At 43.0% G+C, this 23,809-nt stretch overlaps 1 protein-coding gene across 6 annotated transcripts in view; it reads left to right on the top strand.

Annotated features, from left to right (window-relative positions):
* Positions 1–23,809, top strand: part of cers6 (ceramide synthase 6) — a 319,130-nt gene that overhangs the window by 90,397 nt on the left and 204,924 nt on the right. For 5 of the 6 annotated variants that reach the window (XM_041201235.1, XM_041201234.1, XM_041201233.1 and 2 more), the window contains exon 2: positions 3,855–3,960. In XM_041201235.1, coding sequence (XP_041057169.1) covers positions 3,855–3,960 — 106 coding nt within the window. Of the gene's footprint in view, positions 1–3,854; positions 3,961–19,200; positions 19,244–23,809 lie in introns of those variants that run through there. The other variant, XM_041201236.1, reaches the window with a different exon arrangement.

Raw genomic sequence — 23,809 nt, 5'->3', positions numbered from 1 at the left:
CATGAGCTGGGACATGTTTATGAATTTTAATAAAAATTTTTATTTAAATTATAAACCCTTCATGAAACCTCATCCCGCACGTGGATGAGGTTCCATGAAAAATGCGAAGGCTGCCTGTGCTCTTTGCCTGCCCACTAACCTTAAGGTTGGACAGGCAGCCCTGACAATTACTTTAATTAGATTATTAACGGCTTCAACAGGCCTTTGACAGTTTGGCGGGCGCACAGCTGATTCCGGTGTGCACCCACTGAACGGTAGGTCAGAATGACGCGTGGTGAAGTTGGGACGAAGGTTCTGTCCACTGTTTATTCCTCGAGTAATATTGAGTCCATCAGACATAAGCCTGCCTTTTCAACACAGGAGAACACAGTTTCCAATTAGGCTTTCATATACTATGACTGTAAACAAACCACAAGGTGGGACTCTGCAAGATTGGTATTTATATTGCTAGGCCTATGATTACACCTGGACAGCGTTATGTAGCTTTCTCCAGAGTGAGAACTTTTTATTCTGTTAGTCTTTGGTGAAAGATTTGAAATCCTGTACTGTTGCAATAAAAGTACTAATTTGAACACAAATGTTTTGTGGGTCTCTGCTAGCATTGTAATCATTTAAAGACATGCTTAAGAAGCACTTCTTTCTTATATATCATTCTGAAATCTTAGAACGATGTATTAGAAATGTATTATAAATAAAGGCTGCTAGGAGGGTTAGTTTTATGGCAACCTTTGAGAAACTATCAACAATACTGACTCCAAATAGCTTCACACAAATTAACAATGTAGTGAATTTGTGTTTCTTAAATACTAGGACAAACTTAATACACAGAATCATTGCATTTACATTGTTCATTGTAAGCCATATCGAGATATATCTGAACTCTGTTTATAATTCATTACATTTAACGCTATGATAGACAGATTTTGGTCTCTCAGGGAATTAAGGAATTTGGGGAGGGGCACGAAAATGGAGTTGAAGCCCAAGATCAGCCATGATAGTATTGAATGGCAGAGCAAGCTTGACAGGCCATATGGTCTACTCCTGCTCCAATTTGTTGTGTTCTTGTGTACACAACCAGCCCAGCCAGCCTATGCTGGTACTTATATTTCATAAGGGCTTCGTTTTTTAATTCTTTCATGGGGTGTTGGCATCGCTGGCATGGTCAACGTTTAATATCCATCCCTAATTCCCCTTGAGAAGGTGCTGATGAGCCACCATCTACTGTAAGTACACCTATATATACGGCATTTACTGCATCTCACCCAATCAACATATCCTCTATTCTTTTCTCCCTCCACTCAACTTCAGTTCAAATACTGAACAAAGACAGTAAGTCTTCACTTATATTGTTCTTGGAAGGCTAGTTGCCTGTCACAAATAATTATGCATAATCATGTTCTTATCGCTATAGCTATGTGAGTAAATACATATCGATGAAGTGACAGTAACACTGTATTAGTGATTGATGACCAGCCTTATAAATGCAAAGTAAACCAACTGATTAGAATTGAACCATTGCTTGGATTAATTTTAAATTTTTTACAAGCACCTACAACTATGGGAACATTGCTAATTTTAATTGTTTTCTAAATTTATCATTATTGCACCCATTTTATAGGTTAATAACAAGAACACCAATAACCAATTTAGTTTTGCAGAGTTTGCATAGGAGTTTGAGCCATATCTAAATTGATAGGTCACTTTATTTTAGCTGGCCATGGTGACTGCTTTGAAATGAGGTCCAGCACACATTTCAGACCCAGGGTCCAGAATTCACGTGCCCCAGTTAAATTTGCAATGGAGTTTCCCATTAATGGAAAGGAAAATTACATGGGGTGTAACAGCTGTCCAATCTACTGCCTCCCATTTTGTGCTCCAACCAGATTTGATTTTTACCCATGTCTCTGATAATGTCATCCATAGAAACATAGAAAATAGGAGCAGGAGTAGGCCATTCGGCCCTTTGAGCCTACTCCGCCATTCATCATGATCATGGCTCATCATCTAATTTAATAGCCTGCTCCCAATTTCTCCCCATATCATTTGATCCCTTTCGCCCCAAGAGCTATACCTAACTCCTTCTTGAAAACATACAATGTTTTGATCTCAACTACTTTCTGTGGTAGCAAATTCCACAGGCTCACCACTCTCTGGGTGAAGAAATTTCTCCTCATCTCAGTCCTAAATGGTCTACTCTTTATCCTCAGACTGTGGCCCATGGTGCTGGGCTCCCCCACCATTGGGAACATCCTTCCTGCATCTACCTTGTCTAGTCCGGTTAGGATTTTATAGGTTTCTATGAGAGCCCCCCTCATTCTTCTGAACTCCAGTGAATATAATCCTAGCCAACTCAATCTTTCCTCATATGTCAGTTCTGCCATTCCAGGAATCAGTCTGGTAAACCTTCGCTGCACTCCCTCTATAGCAAGAACATCCTTCCTCAGATAAGGAGACCAAAACTGCATACAATATTCCAGGTGTGGTCTGACCAAGGCGCTGTATAATTGCAGCAGGGCATCCCTACTCCTGTACTCCAGACAGGCTTGAAACTTATTATTTGACTGTGGCACTCTAAATATCTTTCATGAATTAATTTCTTCTTTACAGTTCATGTTGATATTTTTCAATAATTTCCCAAATAGTAACTAATAAGATTTGATCTAGCAATCCATGATACCCAAGCCTAAGGAAAATTCTAATAAATTGATTTCATTGTCAATTATCTGAAAAATAGCAGTGCCATATTTGGCATGGTAATAGTTGTTTGGCAGTACAAACTTGAATATTGCTGAAAAGAGAGACATGTTGCTATAGCTTTTCCTTTTGCACCCATCAGGAGAAATGCAAGACTGCCAAATTTCAAACAATCACAACAATTTATGTCACAGGAGAAAAGTGTGCTGATTTGTTGGCAAGTTGACTCTGATTGGCTGTTGGTAGACATAGACCTGAAGCAAAACATATACTGTTAAATGTGATTTAGCGCTTGGGCAGCACTTGCTGAACAACCCTGAGTGCACTAACAACCAATTTAAGATAATCAGTTGAGCACATAACATGGCTCATTTATGCTTAATAGAAGTAACATATGCAGGGACCCATTCTCTGCAAGCAAAAGGAATATGTTCAAGCCTTGCGCCTTCTTTGAATTACCTGGTAGCTTGAGAACCTTGTTGCTTTCTCCATGGCAATGCCTCAGCCGATCAGAGTCAACTTGCCAACCAATCAGCAGCCTTTTCTTCTGCAGTATAAATAGTTATGATCGTTTGAAATTTGGCATTCTTACATTTTGTCCTGATGAGTGCAAGGCAAAAAGCTTTGGCAACATATTTCTTTTCAGCAATCCGTAAATAGAATATTCTAGAACCCCAGCAGAATTCACTAAAAGATAAATGTAAGGTTATATTGATTTGTTGTTTGTAACCCATTATCATAAGACAGGCTTAATTTGTAAGCAGCTTGTGTTCTAACTTAGTGTGTCCCTTTTTATTCTTTCATGAGATGTGGGCATCTCTGGCTAGGCCAGCATTTATTGCCTGTCTCTACTTGTACTTGAGAAGGCCATGGTGAGCCAACCTCTTGAACCATTGCAGTTTTCCTAAAGGGCATCAGTGAACCAGATGAGTTTTTACAACGATTAATGATAGTTCCAAAGTCACCATTACCAAAACAAGATTCAATTACAGATTTCTTAACGAGTTGAATTTACATTCCACCAGCTGCTCCCATGGGATTTGACCCCTGTCCTCCGAGCATTAACTTGGGCCTCTGGATTACTAATCCAGTGACATTACCCCTACACAACCATCTCCCCTGACTTAACAAGTCATTTCATAATATCTGTATTTTCACAGGTTCATTGCCAAACCGTGTGCTTTAGGCCTCAAAATTCAAGCAAATGGACCACAAAAAGCTCAGCCAAATGCTATCCTGGAAAAAGTCTTCACTGCAATCACTAAGGCAAGTATATACTATTCAGTAGAAGTGAAAGTGTGCAAAAAGGACAATTTAGCAAATTTTCAAACTTCATTCTTGTAAATATTATCTTTATCTTTCTTTGATTTCACTGTTGGTTTCTTCCTCCATGCTGTCCTCCTTCAATTGGAGATAGCTTGGACTGTGTGGTCTTCTCCACAGCTGTGGTCAAGGTTGATTTATGTGAGCCAAGAAAAGGTAAAAGGCAAGATAAACCTGACACTCCCCATCTCTCTCTGAACACACAGCAAATGTTACTATGTGTAGTGTTCTTTGTTGTGTCTTATCTCATAGAATTTAGAAAATGTTACTTTAAAATGGCCTTAATACAGAAGATGTGTTTTTTTTCTGAAATACAAGAAATCCTGGAGCATTTATGATAGTAATTTCAGCCAGTCTTGAACAATCTATTAATAATACTTAAGTAATTATATCTGAAGCTAGCCAGTAGAATTAATCACTTTTATATGTTGGCATTGTGGACTTCACAGAGATGCAGCAACCTATGTATGTAACACAATTTACTTCTACTGTTAAAAGATTTTCCCATTTGTCTTAATGCAGTTATTTGAATCCAAAGATTTACTGGACATGTTTTGGAAGCTCAGATGCATGGGGAATGCTAAAAATAATGCGCAATTGAATAGCCAGTCAGAAAGCATGAGAAATAACGTTGCTTAACTAAGTAAACAGCCACATCCAGCTATGAAGTGGTTATATTTTTCCAAGAAATGGAGTACAGAAGGCATAAACTAAGATTTACTGGTCAAGATTTGTGGATCATGCTAGGGCATTGTACATATGAACATACATGTGAACATATGAGTTAGGAGCAGGAGTAGGCCACTCGGCTTTTCAGCAAAATCATAGTTGATCTGACTGGAGCCTCTCGCCTACCCCCAATAACCTTTCACCACTTGTTTATCAAGAATCTATCCACCTTTGCCTTGAAAACATTCAAAGATTCTGCTTCCACTGCCTTTTGAGGAAGGGAGTGCCAAAGGCTCACCACCTTCTGAGAGAAAAATAAAACTTCTCATCTCTGTCTTAAATGGGTGACTGCGCTCTATGGAGTTGAGGAAAAAGAAGCCACCAATATCCCAATGGTCAAGCAGGTGTGGAAAGCCATCACATAATGTCGATAGGAGGTCATCTAGCAGGTGAGGCTGGAAAGATATTTGAAAAGCAATCTATTTCTTACCAAGTATTTGGTTAGCGGTCAAATGTTTCTGCACATGTCAGCAGGATACTCTATATACAGCTAAGCTTCACATATAACTGTTGCTGCTTAAAGTGCATAGCATAAAGTCTTCGCTTATTAATTTATATATTTATATTCTTCTAACAGAGAAAAGGCTGCCTTCAACAGATGGGTGGAGGGATTTAACAGGCCAAATCTTTTGATTTATTTTAAGACATTAGCAAGGAAGTCAGCTGGAAAAATATACGTAAAAGAATGAAGCATGAGTTGGAAGATAGGAATCCCCTCCAGTTTTGTATAATATATGATCACCCACCTTCTTTGTGCAAATGTCTCCCAACAATATAAAGGAGTGTCTAGTACAGCAAAACGTACATTGTAATTTCTGTCTGATAACAACATTCCTACCTATGAACATTGATTTTTGTGTGCCTTTTTCTTGTTGCAGGCATTGTTCAAATTGTAAGAGCAGCAAGCTGGCCCTCTCAGTTTCAAACATCAGTATATCACTCAGCATCATTATCATTTAAAGCAGACACTTGTCCAGAGACTTGTATAGTGCTGGATTTCACAGATTTAGAAGGTGGAATTACAAGGTGAGTTACTTCTCATGGAAGGGGCAGGAGTGGCTGAACAAGGACTGCTAAGTGGAAGCTTGGCACCATCACAAGCCTTGTTGAATGGCTTGGTGATTCTAACCTCCAGAGACTAGCAATTTAAATGAAGGATATGTTATAGGCAGGAGGTCCTGTGGCACAGTGGGTAGCAGCCCTGCCTCTGAGTTAGAAGCTCTGGGTTTGAGTCGCCACTCATGACTTGATGGCCAAGGAAAGTGCATTTGTAACATGGCTAAATAGGTTGAGCATCAACCTGCAAATCCTTCCAGTGGCACGCAGTAAGAGCAGGAGTGATTCCTGGTCAGCCATGTGATGGAAAGAATGTAGCTCCAGACTACAACATGCATGTAAAAGTACATGTTGCCAGAGCAACTCAGAATCTCTGAATGAACTGTAACACACCAGTTCATATGGCGTAGGGATGAATGGATATTTGTATTTTTACAGATTATAATGTGAACTGGGTTTTCAGTTTACAGTTTTGACTATCCTGTTGGACATTATCATAAAACAAGGAATCTATGTTCTGTTATGGTGAGTCTTCAGTAAAGGAGATTTCAGGCACTTGGTCAGTGAGTGCATTCGGAACATCTCTCAGGAATGCTCCTGTTGATGCTGTTGAGGTCCTCAATTCATGGTGTGATAACCATCTGCTTGGAAACAAATTTCAGAGAAATCTAAGAGGTTCAGAGAGCTTAATGCCGTGCACTAGTCTGTGCTCGAGCAGAGCAGTAACTGTGACTGATCAGCTTTCAGCAGGGGCATGAGGCCAGAAACGCTTATTGTTACCAACCCCTTGTCTGGGGCTGTCTCTGGAGTCATCCCTGAAACCAACAGCTTCTCGTAGTCTGGATAGGACTTTCTATTCCTGGCACACAGGCAAGACCATCTGGGTCTGCCACATGTCATGATAAACAACTAGCCAAATCACAAGCAAGATCAAAGCAAACCTTTCAGAAATTCTTCACCGCTACTGTTTCCAGTAATATAGAGGAAAAAGGAGAGGAGAAATGCCAAGTACACTAGTTCATGTGTCATATTGCCTATTCCCTTGATAAATTCTATTAAATATACATTACACCTCACTTATTATCTTCATTAAAACGCCTTCCACTTTCCATTCATTGTTTTCTTTCCAAGTTACTGGGCCGCAAGATGAATCATGCCTGAATTAGAATGGATCCTAGTGCAGCTGATGCTGCAGGTGCTGAATTGGGCTGGTGACAGGACCATGACAATTTGGTCAGTCAACTGCTTTGGCTGTGCTACAAGCTGCAGGTGCCAGTTATGGCTCCAGCTGCAGCTTGCCAGTCCCTGGAGGCAGCTAGATCGTCCAACACAGACAGAGGTTGTGATGAGGATCTGGGGAGTTTGGGGTGGAAGGGGAATGAGGGTTGAACAGTGGCCATCGCTCCTGCTATTCACTGTTCCACAACAAAGTAAGTAAAAAAAAATCAAACTTATTTTTCAAATGGCAGCCTGTAGTGGTCCCTTTAAGGACTGCAGGTTTGGCTGACAAACCTTGAATGCACCTGAAGAAGCTAACCACAGCTTGCTATGGTCATGTACAATTAAATGTGGCAATGGCAGCATCAAACAGACATTTTGTTCCCTATTTGTATGTACAAAGCAACTAACAGCTATATTAGGTGCCACTATGGATACCTATGAAACAGCTTTTACAATATGACACATGATATATTTCCAACACAGACTGAGTGCATTCAAACCACCCATCATATTAGACCTAAAGCTGCCTCTTTTATACATGCAAAGCAAGTGCAGTGCAATCTAATTTCAAACCCAGGAGCAGAATTTTTTTACTCAGTGCGTGGGCACATGCCCGACACACTCGAGCGTAAAACAGTGCATGATGACGTCAGGTGAGCATTCCGACATCATCGCGCACTCCCACGGTATTTCGGTCAGCGGGCATGCACTAAATTCTGAAGCACGTCTGCTGACAATTAAGAGGGCTATTAAGTCCATTAGTAGCGCAATTCACTGGGCTTTTCCATTGCCTGTCCAATGTTATGGTTGGCGGGCGAGCAAATGGCCCAGGCGGCCTTTGCAGTTTTCAGGAAACCTCATCCAAGGGCAGGATGAGGTTTATGTAAAAAAATGTTTGGACCGAATTTTCATGTTGTATATGTTCAGGTGACTGTTTCTGATATGTGGGCATTTTTTTCCAGATTTTAAGATCTTTATTTTTTGTTTTTAAATCCTTCAGCTTCCTGAGGCAACTCTTTGCCTTCAGGGAGCTTTCATTCCACACTCACCTGCGCCTGCGCGACTTCAGCGCTCGCACCCCCCTCCCACTCCCAGGCAGCGCTGATTATATCAGCGTGTGCTTCATGCTAATGGCTGTTAATTGACTGGCCAGCATGAAATCACGGATTGGGGTCTGATTGTGGTCGGCGGTCCATTTCCCGACCACTCCCATGCCCGCCGATCGCGCCCACCCGCCGAGCTGAAAATTCCGGTTTTTACATAAGCAGTGTGATCAAAGAATTGCTATTCTTGAAAAAAAAACAATTAATTAAATATTAAAGTAGGACAACGCTGCTGATTAGAGCTTGGTGAATGATTTCTGCTTCTTGCAGCGAGTGTTGACTTTCTGCTCGCTCCTTGTCATTATTCTCTATCTCTTTTTCTGTAATTTTTTGCTATTTATCTTCCACAGCCCTTTATATGTCTTTGTTCTGTTGCTATGTTGTGTTATGCTCTCATTTTCAACTCTTTTGGTGCAAATTTTAGAGAACAACTCTCAGGGAATCTTCTCTTCCTTATCCATGTGCTATATTTTGGCGACATAGCCCATTGGCCTGGATGCTGATGGAATCTCGCTCTACCTTTCTCAGCCTTTCTACAGCCTCTGTCCAGTCAGATTGCCAATCTTGGAAGAGCTGCAGTTCCCTTGAGCTGAACCTTGAGAAGCCATAGTCTTCAGTCCCTGTCAAAGGAACACAGGAACAAGAGTAAGCCATCATTCAATGAAATTATGGCTGATATGTGACTGAACATTATATACCTGCTTTTGCACCATTTCTCTTAACTTTGGATAACAAAAACCTATCAATCTCAGATTTAAAATTTACAGTTGATCCAGCATTAATTGCCGGTTGTGGACGAGAGTAACAAACTTCTATCACCCTGTGTACGTAGAAGTGTTTCCTAATTTTACTCCTGAAAGGTCTAGTTCTAATTTTTAGACTATGCCCCCAAGTCCAAAACTCCCCCAAATGGTAGAAATAGTTTCTCACTATCCACCTTATCTATTCCCCTTAATATCTTAAATTTCGATCAAGTCACCCCTTAACTGTCCAAGTTCCAGGAAGTACAAACCTGTGCAATCCTCCTCGTAATTTAACCCTTGGAGTCCAGCTACCATTTTGTTAAACATATGTTGCACTCCCTCCAGGACCAAGAGATCCTTCCTCAGGTGTGGCACCCAGAACTGCTCACAGTACTCCAGGTGTGGTCTAACCAGGGTTTTGTATAGCAAAAACATGACTTCCATGCCCTTATATATTGTCCCCTAGATATAAGGCCAGCATTCCTTTAGCCTTTTTGATTATTTTCTGTAGCTGTTCATGATATTTTAATGATGTATAGAGCTGGACCCCATGTCTCTTTGGGCCTAATTCTAGCATTTCACCATTTATAAAGTGCCCTGTTCTATCACTTTTAGGATGATACCGGATGACTTCACACTTGCCAACATTGATAGTGATTTACCAGTTTTGCCCATTCACTTAACTTTATGCTTCCATCCATAATGCTTACAATGCTGCCTATCTTTGTGTTGTCGGCAAATTTGGATATGTGGCTTTCTATTTCAACATCAAATCATGAACAAACATGGTGAATAGTTGAGGCCTAAACACAGATCATTGTAGGACACCACTATTCACACCCTGCCAATTAGAGGACCTGTCTGTTATCCCTACTCTCTCATGTTGCTCAGCCAATTTCCAAACTAGGTTTGTCTTCAGTTACATGGCTTCAGCTTTAGTTAACAGTTTCTTATGAGGGACTTCATCAAATGTCTTCTGGAAGTCTGAATCACCTTCAGTCACCTGCTCAAAAAATTCAATCAGGTATTTAAGCATGCCCTACCCTTTATGAATCCATGCTGTCTCTCTCTGATCAGCTAAAGTGTTCATTCACACTTTCCTTAATTATAGGCTAGGCATTTCCCGACAATAAATGTTTGGTCTATAATTTCCTGGTTTTCCTCCCTCAACTTTCTTAAATAATGAAGCGACAAGCACAACTTTCCAATCTAAAGGAATAGTTCACATTCAGGAGAGCTTTGTAAACTTATAGCTTGGGCATCTGCAATGTTTTCACCCACTTCCTTTAAAATCCTGAGATGGAAACCAATTGGTTCTGGGGACGTGTCACTTTGTGGTGCCATTATTTTCTTCATTACTGTTATCTTGTTTATGTTCATTTGGTGAGTCGCTGAGCCTGAATCAATATTAGCTTCCTTGTGTTTTCCAGCATGCTGATCTCTTCCTGTATTGTAAATACTTATGTAAATTATTCAACATGTCTGCCATTTCCTTATTTTCGTTGACAATATTACTATCATCACATTGCTCCTGACCACCCTCTTTTTCCTAATATTATTGTAAAAAATATTTGTGTTGATTTTGATATCCCTTGCAAATTTCTTTTCATCTTCCCTTTTTGTAGCCCTTACTATCTGTTTTGTCACCCTTTGCTGTTCTTTGTATCTTTCCAGTTGTCAGGATCTGTGCTGTTTTTGTCATTTTTATATATTTTCCTTTTAGTTTTATGTTCCAAGTAATTGAGTCATAGAAATTTATAGCACAGAAGATGGCCATACAGTCCATGGTGTCTGTGCCAACTGTGAAGAAGCTAGCTACCTGACTTAAACCCAATTTCCAGCTTTTGTTCCAAAGCTTTGTTGGCTAATGACACTTCAAACGTAGATCCAACTTGTTTCTTAACTCTAGTCAGCCATGGCTTTTTTTTCAGTAAATAATGTTTTTCCCTCTTTGATGTATGAACTGGTTCTATTTTATATTAAATACTTTATTGAATGTCTACCATTGGACTTCTGTCATTTTATACGTTGATAGACTAATAAAATTTGAACCTTCCCCAAATGTTCTGGCGATCTCCTATGTTACTGCCACAGGCTGAACCAGATAGTTTACAACCCTTGGAGTCTGAATGAGGGTGAGCTGAAATTCCAATCCCATTTACTCTCCATAACAAACACCAGCTACTTCTACTTCCATAAAATTGACTATATCTTCCCCTATCTCAGCCAATCTGCCGCTGAAATTTTCATTCATGTCATTGTCGCCTCTGTATTTGAATATTCCATGTTCTCCAGACTGCTTTCCTATCCTCCACTTTCCATAAACATCAGTTCATCCAAAACATTGCTGCCCATACCTTATTCCACACAAAGTGCTGCTCATCTGTCACCTCTGTCCTCGCTCACCTACTCTTGATCTTAGTACCCCAAATTCTAAAATTTAAAGTTCTCATCCTTGTGTTTAAAATCCTCTGTGGCCTCACACCTCTCTCTCTCTCTGTCACTTCCAGCATTGCAACCTCCCGTTCCAGAACTCTCCAGTCCTCTGTCTCTGGCCTCTTTTAATCCCTTCCCTTCATCTTTCATATGCAGATGGGTCTTCAGCTGTTTATTGCTGATCTCCTGGGATCCCATCTGTGAATCCCACTAAATTTCCACCTCCTTAGAACCCTCATTACACCAAAGTTTTGGTCACCAGTAAGAATGGCATTTTCTTTGGCATGGTGCCCATTTATTTTCTTCATTTGTCTATAAAGTGCCTTGAGATGTTTTTCTACATTAAAGTTACTATATGAATGTGAGCTCTTGTTGTACAAGGTGAGAGCTTGGAGATTTGGAAGTCTGCATCCTGTTGCACTTTCATGTGCTGTGGATATCTTCTTTAAAAAAGATTGCAAGAACTGAAAATTGCTTTTCGACTTGCAGCAAATCCAGGTGTTCGCATGTACCAAGCAATTAAATTCCATGCTAAAATAAAAGTAGATACTGGAGACCTGAAATACAGAAAATACTGGAAAAACTCAGCAAGTCTGGCAGTATCTATGGAGAAATAAACTCAGTTCCGAAGAAGTTGTATTACACTTGAAATGTTGGGCAGCATTTTCCCCCCGTTGGGGGGGTTGTGCGGGAGCGGGCGCAAGTGGGCGGGTTTCCGATTTGCACCCCCACTTGGGGGCGCGGCCCTATTTTACATGGGCATGCCAATTAAGGCCTGCCCAGCGTGAAGTCCGCTCAGAAGTGCTGTGCTCTCCCTGTGCAAGCAGGGAGGTTTCCCTGAGCTGGGAGTGCACTCTTTTGCACATGCGCGCGAGAGAGTGCACAGATCTCCCTGAGGCAAAGTGCTGCCTCAGGGAGATCGGCTCAAGATTCAAAATTTCACCAAAGGCAGAAAAAAAATTCCTGACATGTCCCCTCAATTTTCTTTATTTAGACATTTCACATAAATTTTAAATCCCTCATGAAACCTCATCCCGCCCATGGAAGAGGTTTCATGTTTTTTCTGAAGGCCGCCTGGGCTCTTTGCCTGCCCGCCAACCTTAAGGCTGGATGGGCAAGTCCATTAATCAGCTTAATTACTTTTTTAATAGGCCTTTGACAGTTTGGCGGGCCGGCAGCTGATTTGGGATGCACACCCAACGTCACCCCGTGTCATTTTACACGTTGGCGAGCGGGCCCTGCCCCTTGCTCGCCGACCAGAAGATGCAGCCCGTTAACTTTGTTCCTTTCTCCACGGATGCTGCCAGACTTGCTGAGTTTTTCCAACGCTTTCTATTTTAATTAAATGCCGTGTGTGGCTTATAGTGGGATTAATTATATAAGATCGATTGAACAAACATTTCCAAATGATGGCTGGTGATATAAAGAGCAATGACCTGCTGATGGAAAACAAATCGAGAACTCTATCAACATTTGAGGCCTCGTTGTAAATTGCAGACATGCTTATGATGTACATTTTTGGAAAGTGGTTGGCTCCTCTTAACTTGCCATTGAAAACACCTTGCACAAATTCTCAGCACCTTACTTTAGAAGCCTTTATCACAAATAGGACCACGTTCCTCTGCCTAACCTCATCCAGAAGCACTTTTGCAGCTGCATTGGAGAACCTGAGGCTTTCTTTCTTCCTGCAAGGATAGCAGGCCCTTCTGATGTTCTGTGTAATTCTATTTCCATGGTTACCTGACATTTGAATCTGCTAAAGGCTTTTTAACTCATACAGATGCACATTAACTCTTGTCCCCCACACCATACACAACCCCAAATGGGCAAACTCCCAACCTGTGGTGTTTCAGACTCCTAAAGATTACCCCTGATTATGTCAATTAGGCTGAGCCCAGAAATTACATTGGTGTCAAGCAATTTCACATTGGTTGAGTGAAATCATGTCCAGGCCTACTGTCGCAGTGTCTGAGTAAAAAAAAATTGAGGTTACAGAGCCCAACTACGTTTTGCAGGGCTGTGTTCAGTGCAGAAGGGAGCCTAAAAACTGAAGCTGAGCCGTTACCATAAAAAAAGTTATATTTAAACCAAAGCCCAAGTGGTCCTTTTTATCTCCAATAAATTTGCTTATTCTCAAGTTGTTCTACTCCAGTATGCTTTTATCTTATTCTAATCTGTCCACCAAGCACTGAGTGGTGCTATGGTTGTACTTAAAGCAAGCCTAGGTGGTGACGGCAGCAGTGACACTTAGGCTGGAGCATGGCAGTTCACTTAATTTTGGCCATCATGAGATCAGTGCTCCCAGAGGTACATTGTCATCTCTATTGGGTTATTGAATGTCAATTGTTTTAGTGTACTCAGATATAGGAAACCTCCAACCAGTTTTGTAGCTCTTCTGAAATTACTGCCTCTCAAGGGTTGGAAAGTGAAAAATGGCTTTCCCATCTGTTCCTTTTGGAAAAACTCCATGTCCCAGGAGTTGCCACCAAATGTTGATCTTCTTGTTGCTGGAAGTTTAGCAGTTCAACCTAGACAGATTTTTGGGAGTTTGCCCATTTGGGGTTGTGTATGGGACAACTTCACAGTGTCCTGGTTTACTGAGGTTTCAACTCAAATTGTAAAAGGGGAAAAATGCTAGATTGTTTTCATCCTTGAACCTAATCTCACTCTTCACTGGAAACAACAATTTAAAGGTATTTCATAGCGAAATGTGTGGAACCAAAAATGTCCTATTTCAAACTTGGAATAATGACTGGAGATTTCATGGATGATTGTAACACCAGGGGACATGGCTTATCGATATTATTTTGGAAACTATGTGAATTGCTGTGTAAAATCCTCAGTTCAAATCTGAGTTCTTTTAAAACTTACCTTGTGCTGACCTTCCAGAGGGACACCAGTTCAGATAGGAATCCTGTATCCTGACAGTGAATTAAAATGCTTGGGTATTGTGACTTAGCCCACAGTCATTGCTGCAGGAGCTCTCCTGATCTCCTGGCATCACTTCAGTGAAAGATCAATAGAAAGCCCAGGAAACTATGCAAACAGCCTTTTGAGGCCATTTCTTCAGGGTTTCAGCTGACCTTGCACTGATGTAAAGGGGGGAAGATTGGAGAACCCTGAAAAATTCTATCCCATGCAACTGGAGCACAGTTATGTTGTTCATCTACAAAAAGAAAGCTGTTTTGTCCCTTTAAGTTCAAGTTCAAAAAAGTAAGTAATTAAGTAGTGGAATTAGGGCACAGTAGCATAGCAATTACGTTTCCGTATGATTACATATTCCAGGGTCCTGGACATGAGTTCAAACCCCACCGTGGAAACAGGAAATTTAAATTATGTAACCAAATAAATCTGGAATAAAAAGCTGCTATCAATAATAATGAGCATGAATCTACCAAATTGTTGTAAAAGCTTATCTGATTGTGGTAACCACTGTACGTTCCTCATGGAAATAACGTCCTGTCTTCACTCTTGAAGATACCTTCCACCATGTTGTGTGGCACTAATACCATGCTAAAGCAGTAGATTTAGAAAAGATCTAGCAACTCAAAACTGGGCATCCATGAGGTTGTGTGGGTCATCAGCAGCAGAATCTGTAATTTCCTGGCCTGAAATATCCCCCACTCCACCATTACCATCGCACAAGAGGATCAACCCTGGTTCAATGAAAAGGGTAGAAGAGCATGCCAGCATGAGCACTAGACATAAATGAAAATGAGGTGCCAAAGTGGTGAAGTTATGAAGTCGCATGGTAGCATGACAAAGACAGAATTAAGTGACTCCACAACCAACAGATCATTTCAAAGCTCTGCAGTCCTGCTGCTTCCAGTCATGAACATCTTCATTGATGTGGGAGCCCAACATGTCAGCGCAAAAGACAAGACCGAAGCATTTGCAACCATCTTCAGCCAGAATTACGAAGTGAATGGTCCATCTTGACCTCCTCCTGAGGTCCCCAACATCATAGACGCCAATATTCAGCCAATTCGGTTCACTCCATTCAGTATCTAGAAATGGCTGAAGGCACTGGACACTGTAAAGGCTATGAGCCCTGACAACATCCCAGCTATAGTATTGAAAGCTTGTACTCCAGAATTTTCCAAGCCCCTAGCCAAGCTGTTCCACTACAGTGACAAAACCGGTGTCTACCCTGACAGTATGAAAAATTGCACAGGTATATCCAGTACACAAAAAAAGACAAATCCAATGCAGCCAGTTACTGTGCATCAGTCTATTCTCAATAATCAGCAAAGTAATGGAAGGTGTTGTCAAAAGTGTTATCAAGTGGCATCTAGTCATCAATAACCTGCTCACTAATGCACAGCTTGTGTTCTGCCAGGACCACTTGACACTAGACTCTTGCTTTGACCAAAAAGAAAAGTTGAAATCTTGAGGTGAGAGTGACTGACCTTGACATTAAGGCAGCTTTTGACCAAGTGTGACATTAAGGAATCCCAGTAAAGTGGATTGCATAAGAATCAGGGAGAATACTCACCACTGGCTAGAGTCACACATAGCTAGAACAAAAGGAGATGGCTGTTTGTTTGTTGGAGGCCAATCAGCCCAGTCCCAGGACATCACTGCAGAGTTCCTCAAGGCAGTGTCCTCGGCCCTACCATCTTCGTGCTTTGTCAATGCCCTTCCCTCCATCATAAACTCAGAAGTGGGAATATTTGTTGAAGATTACACAATGTTCAGTTCCATTTGCAACTCCACAAATAACAAAGCAGCCCTACTGGCATGCAGCAAGACTGGAGCAACATTCAGACTTGTGCTGATAAGTGGCAAGTAATACTTACTTATGTCACATTTTGCCGGGCAATAACAATCTCCAGCAAGAGAGAGTCTAACCGCCCACCCTTGATATTCAAAGGCATTATCTTCAATCAGTACCACCCCCCGCCCGCCCCCCCACACCCACCCCGCCCCTGCCACCATCAATATCCTGGGGGTTACCATTGGCCAGAAATTTTACTGGACCAACCATATGACAGTTACAGAAGAGGTCAGAAGCTGGGTATTTTGTAGTGAGTAGCTCACTCCTGTGCTTCCCAAAGCCTTTCCACCATCTACAAGACAATGTCAGGAGTGATGGAATGCTCCCCACTTGCCTGGATGAGTGCAGCCCCAACATTGCTCAGGAAGCTTGATGCTGTTCAGGACAAAAGGCATTCACCCACCACTTTAAGAATTAACTCCCTCCACCACTGGCTCACTGTGGGTACAATGTGTACCATTTATAAGATGCACTACAGCCACTTGCCTCGGCTTCCTCACCAGCACTTTCAAACACAGAGGAGGTGAGGCGCAAGGGGGTGGAGGTCTTGGTGGAGAGGCTGGGGGTGGGTGCGGGAGCACCTGCAGGTGGGGAGGGGAAGCTTCCAACCTTGGGGCAGGCACCTGATGTGGAAAGGGGGCTTGTGAGGGAGGTGACCTCTCCTTTACAACTGAGACATGAGCAGGGTGATTGTCAGGCTTCCTGCACTGTTGAATGCCTCCTGGCAGCCTCAAAATTGAGGCCGGGCAGGAAATTGCCTTATGTTGGGCATAATTGGCTCTTAGAGGCCTCAATTAGGATGAAGGTGTGCGGGCTACCCTAGGCCTCACCTACACAGCGTAAAATTGTGGACAGTTTGGAGGGAGTGCAGTGGGAAGGCCCCCTGAGGAATTTTACGGGCCCTTCACCTGCAAACACATTGGCGGAGACTGTAAAATTCTGCCCCAAGTCACACATCATTCTGACTTGGAAATATATTGCCGTTGAGTCAAAATCCTGAAACTCTACATCTAATAGCACAGTGAGAGTATCTACAACACGCAGACTGCAATGGTTCAGGAAGGCGGCTCAAGGGAAATTATGAGTGGGCAATAAATGGTGATCTTGCCAATAATGCCCACATCCAATGAATGAATAAAAGGAAATCCACTTGAATAAGTGGTCAAAATAGGTACATACTGAGGTCCTTTTGTGGCAGATTGCTGAAGGAGGATTCTGTAGGTAAATAAAAACAAAATGCTGGAAATACTCAGCACATCTGGCAGCATCAAGAATATGAACTTTTGAGCATTTTATAAATTAAATTTTCTTCGTGGAAATTTTTTGTTTATTAAAAACAATGCAGCAAACTCACAGATAGTGGATACACTGTTTTAAGCAGACGTAAAGACAGGGGAAAGTGGTGGGGTGCTAGCTGATGGTGAAAAGGTGACCACATGCAGGCCAGGCAAAAAGGTTGACAGACAGGACTGTATAGCACATGATGATCTTAACAGGGCTAAGGAATGTTCCACAGGAGCAGGCCATTGGATCCCTTGAACCTGCTCCACCATTGGATAAGATAATGGGTGATCTGCTTGTGTTTCGAATTCCACATTCCCGTCTACCCCGATAACCTTTGATTCCCTTGCCTAACAAGAATCTTGCTAGTTCTGCCTTAAGAATATTCAATGACCCTGCCTCCACTGTCTTCTGAGCAGAGGGTTCAAAAGTCCTACAACCCTCTGGAAGAAAAAAAATCTCCTCACATCTGTCCTAAAAGGGCGACCCCTAATTTTAAAACCGTGCCCCTTTAGTTCTGGACTCACCCACAAGAGGAAACATCTTTTCCATGTCCACCTTGTCAAGACCATTCAGGATCTTATATACTTCAATTAAATCACCCCTCACTGCTCTAAACTCCAGTGGAAACAAGCCCAGTCTGTCCAACCCTTCCTCATAAGAACTTGCACTGCAAGTTCCACTCTAGCTCTGAACAGATGTCCAGAACCCTGGCATTAGGCAGGCCACATAGCCGTCTGGACTCTCGCTCTTCGTTGAAGAGAATTGTGTCAACCCCTTCACTACCACCCCCTACTACCACTACATTCCTTTTTGCCCCCCCCACCGACTTGAATGGCTCCCTGTACCACGGTGCCATGGCCAGCCTGCTCTTCCACTTTGCAGACCTCGTTTTCGTCCACACAGGTTGGAAGCACCTCAAACCTGTTTGACAATTGCAAAGCCTGAGGCTCCTCCACTACTGTCTGCTCAGTCCCATTACCTGCCTCACTGACAGTCACATCTTCCTGTCCCTCACTGCTGACCAAAACAGATGACTCTATTCTAAGAGGTGTGATCATCTTCCGGAACAAAGTATCCAAGTATTTCTCGTCCTCTCTTATGTTGCACAGTGTCTGCAGTTTAGCTTCCAGATAATAATCCTGATCTGTAATTCCTAGCTGCCTATGCTTCGTGCAGACGTGTTTGTCATGGATTCCTTAGGTGTCCAAAAGAAATCCCACATTCCACAGCTGCAACATAACACCTGTCCCACCATTCTAACTTATGTTATTTAGTTAATTTACTTTAATTACTTTCTTCCTATGTATGCTACAATTTACTGTGCTTATTGAATGCTAGAACCACTAACTACTAAAAGTTATAAGCTTTTTGACTAAAGATGCATGTGTTTTAGATGTTTTAATTATTTTATTTTTATTGCTTTTTTATTTTTATTGTTTTAATGTAATTTTTAAGTTTTAAAGTTTTGCTTTTTTTATTATAAAGTTTTAGTTCTTTTTATTTATAGATCTATCTTTTACTTATAAATCTACCTTAACTCGCGTGTCCTAAGTTGGTTTTTCACACACTGTCGCCTAGATTGAGCGCTTACCGGACAATCAACTTATGAGCTTTCTGTGATGTCACAGTTTCTTTTTTTCCTCCCCCATTGCAGCTGAATTGGTGAAACAGTGTGGCCCTCAGCTCCTGGCTGTCTCCCGCAGCTCCGCGCCAACTCTCAGCAAGATAGAATTTTCTGGCTCTGTTAGCGCCAGGCATCATGGCGGGCGGATAGGGGACAATTCAGCATGAGGAGCAGAAATCGGTTTCACGCTGGTGTGAAAGCACAGTGGGATCATCTGATGGAGGCCAGCATGAACCCGATTCTGGGATGCAAAGTAAGGCCTGACAGGAATCATCCCCACCCCCCCTGCCCCCCACACCCAATTTTCTGTTATGCCAGTAGGAAAACATGCCTGCCCAGAACACGTCTGGGCAAGTGTGACCTGCAGAAGTCAGGATTTAATGTCAGGGCCTTGCTCAGATCACAGACCACTGAGGGGAAGAAGCTGCTGGAGCCGTTGTGGGATTGGGTGCGGGAATGAATGTGTTGGTGGGGTTGAGGCTGGGAGTGGGGAGAAGGGAGTACAGTGTAGGAGGGTGTAGTTGGGGAGAGTGTGGCAAATAGGGGAGATAGGTGTAAGGGGAGGAGGAAGGTGTAAGGGAGTAAATTCAGAGGGGTGAGGGAGTCCTGAGGATGGCAGGAGTTCGGAGAGAGGAAGGTGTCCGGGGGGAGGTGGGGTGGGGCGGGGGGTGGAGGTGGGGGGGGTGGGGTGGTGGGGGGGGGGGTGGGGGGGGGGGCGGTGGGTTGGTGGTGGCGGCAAGAGGGAGCTCAGTGGGTGGAATTTGCCTGGGGGGAGGAGGGACTTCAGAGGGGAGAAAGTATTCGGGGGGAGGAGGGAGTTCGGTGGATGGAAAGTGTCCGGGATGGAGGGGAGGATGGTGTCCGGGGAGAGAAGGGTGTAATAGTGGAGCAAGTTGTCCATGGGAGGAGAAAATAAGGGTGGAGGAGAGAGTAAGGGGGGTTGGGCGGGATGACCAGGTGAACATGCAAAGGAGCGAACAGAGCGTGGGTATGGTAGGAGGGGATAGTGAATATGAGAAGGGGCAGAGGGAGCTGCTATGGTGGGAGGGCGAGTGTGTGTTGATGGTGGTAGAAGGGACAATGAGGGTGGCTGGAGGCAGGCACAGACCCAGGGGGTGGAAGGGAAGAGGTTGGGGGGGTCAGTGTGGATGGGGATGAGATTCTCAGGAAAGTAGGGAACATGCATGTTCACCTGTACATCCTGGAAAGACAGGGTTTGGGTTGGTAGATGACAGTGGGGAGGTGGAAGGTGATGCCACAGGGGTCGACAGTAAAAGGGGAAACGACATGGGTGACTTGGGGAGGGGATAGGATGGGAGACCTGACAATATACTGGACCATGACCATGGTTACCAAAATCATAAGTGAGCGGAGCCTCATGTTGTATGGGTACAGGTGCTGCATGGGAGTGTGATCAGTGAGTGGGCGGAGATGCAGGTCAGCTCAGATGGACAACTGAAAGAGAACCCCAGCAGGCAGCATTGAACATATTTAGGATAGTGAGATGAGAGTGATGGATCAAAGCTCCGCGTAATTGGGAGAGTGCTTGCATGAGGCTCTGAAAGACCCTGCCACACACACACACATCTCCCTCCAGAATCACTCATGGTCTGACTGCATGCAGCTGAACTGCTAGTGTCTGGGGATACAGTGGGAGGACTCGCAAAGCCTATCAATAAAGTTGAAAGATAACATTACACATTATTCAGTGAAAGTGAATACATTTTCTGATTATAAAGTGACAAAATGTGCTCGCCCATCCAACCACTTGTGATCAGAATTTCTTAACTTTTCTATGCCTGTGACTTCTCCTGGTTGCTGCCCTGACACCCGCAGCAGGGGTGGAGACAGCTTGTGCAATGGTTGGCCCTGTTGCCTCCATGACTTTGCCGTATGTACTCTGGAGAACTGAGAGCTTGAAGGCCCCAGCTTGTTTTGGCTGTCCTGTCGGCCAGCTGCTCCCTCTGTAGTGATAGAGGATGAGGTTGAGGGGGTCACAGGCAAAGGGGACATGGAGAGGAGAGAGTGGACAGCCTCTGAGATTCCTGAGTGGATGACCCAGGGGTGCACAGCCGCCTCTCCTCCTCCCTTCGGGTGTCCGAGGGCCCTGGAGGGATGTTGGGGTACCCCATTTCCCTTTCGCATTGCCATTGCAGGAACCCACCCTTGGCTACCGCAATGGAGGGCAGGTCTTGTGCGCATCTCCGCATTCTGCTGGACCAGGGTCTCCTTGGCGTCTACCTCCATGCATGCAGATGTGGGCACCACTTCATCAGAGAGCAGGCAGACACACTCCTCTGACTTATATGTCACTCTGCTGAGGGCTTCCAGAAGCTCTGCGTGATCTTCCCCCACCTTCTGCTGACTCTCCACGATGAGTTGGAAGGCCAAATCCAGAGGCTCGTCTTCAGACTGACTTCACAGGTGCCTCTTCCTCAGCAGTCTTCCAAGTGTTGGAGAACTCGTCTGACCCTGCCTCCTCCTGCTGTGGACATGTGTCCGTGCAGTGACCACCAGATTGTGAACCCAAGTCTGCTCTCGATCTAGGTCCCACTGAGGTGCGTGTCTCTGCGCTGGTGGGGGGTGTGGGTAAGCGGTGTGATGGATCTTCCAGGCTGCTTAGTTCCAGATCTCCAATGGAGGAGGTGTTCTCTAGGCTGGAGGTGAGGATCTGGATGGAGCTAAGGGAAAGGCTGGCTGTGGGCGTTGGTCTCTTGGTAGAGCTCCCTGTGAACCAAAGTAGAGATAAGTAGTGCATGGCAGCAGAGTCAAAAGTAGGAGAGAGTGCACTCACAGCTGTGTTGGAAGAGGGATGATGTGGTGCAGGATCCTCTGGTGGGTGTTTGCTCCCAACCTTAATGATGCTGATGACATGGTCCATGTCCTCATCAGTCAGCGCGATGGCATGCTTTTCAAAGCGACTGAGGGGTCTGATATGGGCCTCTCCACCCCTGGCCTGGGACCTGTCCCTGCTATTGTGAGCCAGCTTCTCCTGCATGAAAACAGATGGAGAGAGAGTGAGCAGGACGCATGTCACTTCATGGAATGTTTGTGTGATGAGTGGAGATACGGATGGGATGAGGATGCAACCTCCAGAGGAAATGAGCCTGATGGAGATATAAGTGTATGTGTGAGAGTTAGTGGCGTTGTCTCTGTGGATGTGTGATGGATTTGTGAGTGTATGAGTTGAGAGTGATGAGGTGGTTGACTTACCCTGGTGGAACAGATGAGAGCATTCAGCCTATTTCTACTTAGTTCTGTTGAAGGGTCATGAGGACTCGAAACGTCAACTCTTTTCTTCTCCGCCGTTGCTGCCAGACCTGCTGAGTTTTTCCAGGTAATTCTGTTTTTGTTTTGGATTTCCAGCATCCGCAGTTTTTTGTTTTTATGGGGAAGGATAAGCTGGATGTAGAAGAGAGGAGTCAAAGAGTGGAGAGATGGGCTGGGGACAGATAGGTACTGGTGGGTGGGTTTCTATTTTTCTTCCTATTTTTCTCATTTTTCTTTTGTCCAATCAATCCTGTTTCAATCTTGGGTGGTTCCTTAAATAATCAATTTGCCATCCAGTTAATTTGTTTCTCACATTTTCCTTCTTCCTTTCTAAGGAAAACTGTTCATTTGTATGTAACTTTTTGATTTGGTCGTATGCTGGTCTTTCAATGGTTAACAGCAGCTTTCCTGTTCAGCATTTCAATACTCTTCAGTGGTCTTCACTTTATGATCACATTGATCTTATAAAATACTGTTGCACTTGCTTGCACCTTTCTTGGATGCAAAGGATCACAAGAAGATTTTCTTCTGAAATAAACACTTTATCATTTCTGAAGGTTGTGTAGGGGCGGGGGGTGGGGGGTTGCTGTCATGCACCCCTTTGGTGCCTCCCTTTGTGACCATTAGTTTACAATGCCGCCAATACACAAAGCAAGAGGAAGTTTAGATTTTTGACCACAAACCATTAGGTAAAGGAGCGAGCTGTTGTAATGATAATTTAATGAAAATATTAAAATTTCAGTTAATTCACTTGGTGAAATGCAATTCCATTGTACAGAGATTGAATGCTAATTTGATATATCAAATTCATACTTCTAATGCATATAAAGGTAAAGAATTAAACATTTGGTCGTGCAGATTGTGCAAACTACTAATCACTCACATGCAAGACCAAGATTCAAAATCAGTCCCAGGAGTTTCAAGATTCTAAATTTGTTTGTGATAGTCTCATTCCTTATGGGACATGAATCTATAGTACAAAGCTGTCTTCACATTCATCAATGACACTAGTCATTCACAAGTTTTGTTAAATGTTCCCACAAAGACAGATGGTATATTTTAGTGTGTGCTAGAATGAAAAGTGAACTATTAGTAACTATTTTGACTGCAATTAAACTATCTTTCTAGATTTTTATCTTCTTTTGTAAAGGCTTTTAGTATGCATCTTTGAGTATTCAAAGTAACTTTCTTCTGCTGTTGAAACCAAATCATTACGCTGAGTCTGTTTCTTTAACAGCAGTTTGTCAGTGGTTTCTAGAGATAGAAGAGCTGGGTTTTATTTTATCTGAATGGTTTAAATTTGTGCCTTTTGTAGTGGATAATGAGAACCAAATTGTCTTCATTTGTTGATTTATTGAGTTATTATTGGATTTAATAGAGGATAGTATATTGATCAAAATTAGCGATTTCCAAACAAATCAAAAAATCAAAGCAGAAAACTTGGGAAAAGATCAAATGACAAATTAATATTTTATATTCTTGCATGGGATGCGGGTGTCACCGGTAAGGCCAGCATTTGTTGCCCATCCCTAATTGCATTTGAACTGAG

This window comes from Carcharodon carcharias, chromosome 12, assembly GCF_017639515.1.
Source record: "Carcharodon carcharias isolate sCarCar2 chromosome 12, sCarCar2.pri, whole genome shotgun sequence".
NCBI classification, from domain to species: domain Eukaryota; kingdom Metazoa; phylum Chordata; class Chondrichthyes; order Lamniformes; family Lamnidae; genus Carcharodon; species Carcharodon carcharias.
This window is presented reverse-complemented; position numbering and strand designations above follow the sequence as displayed.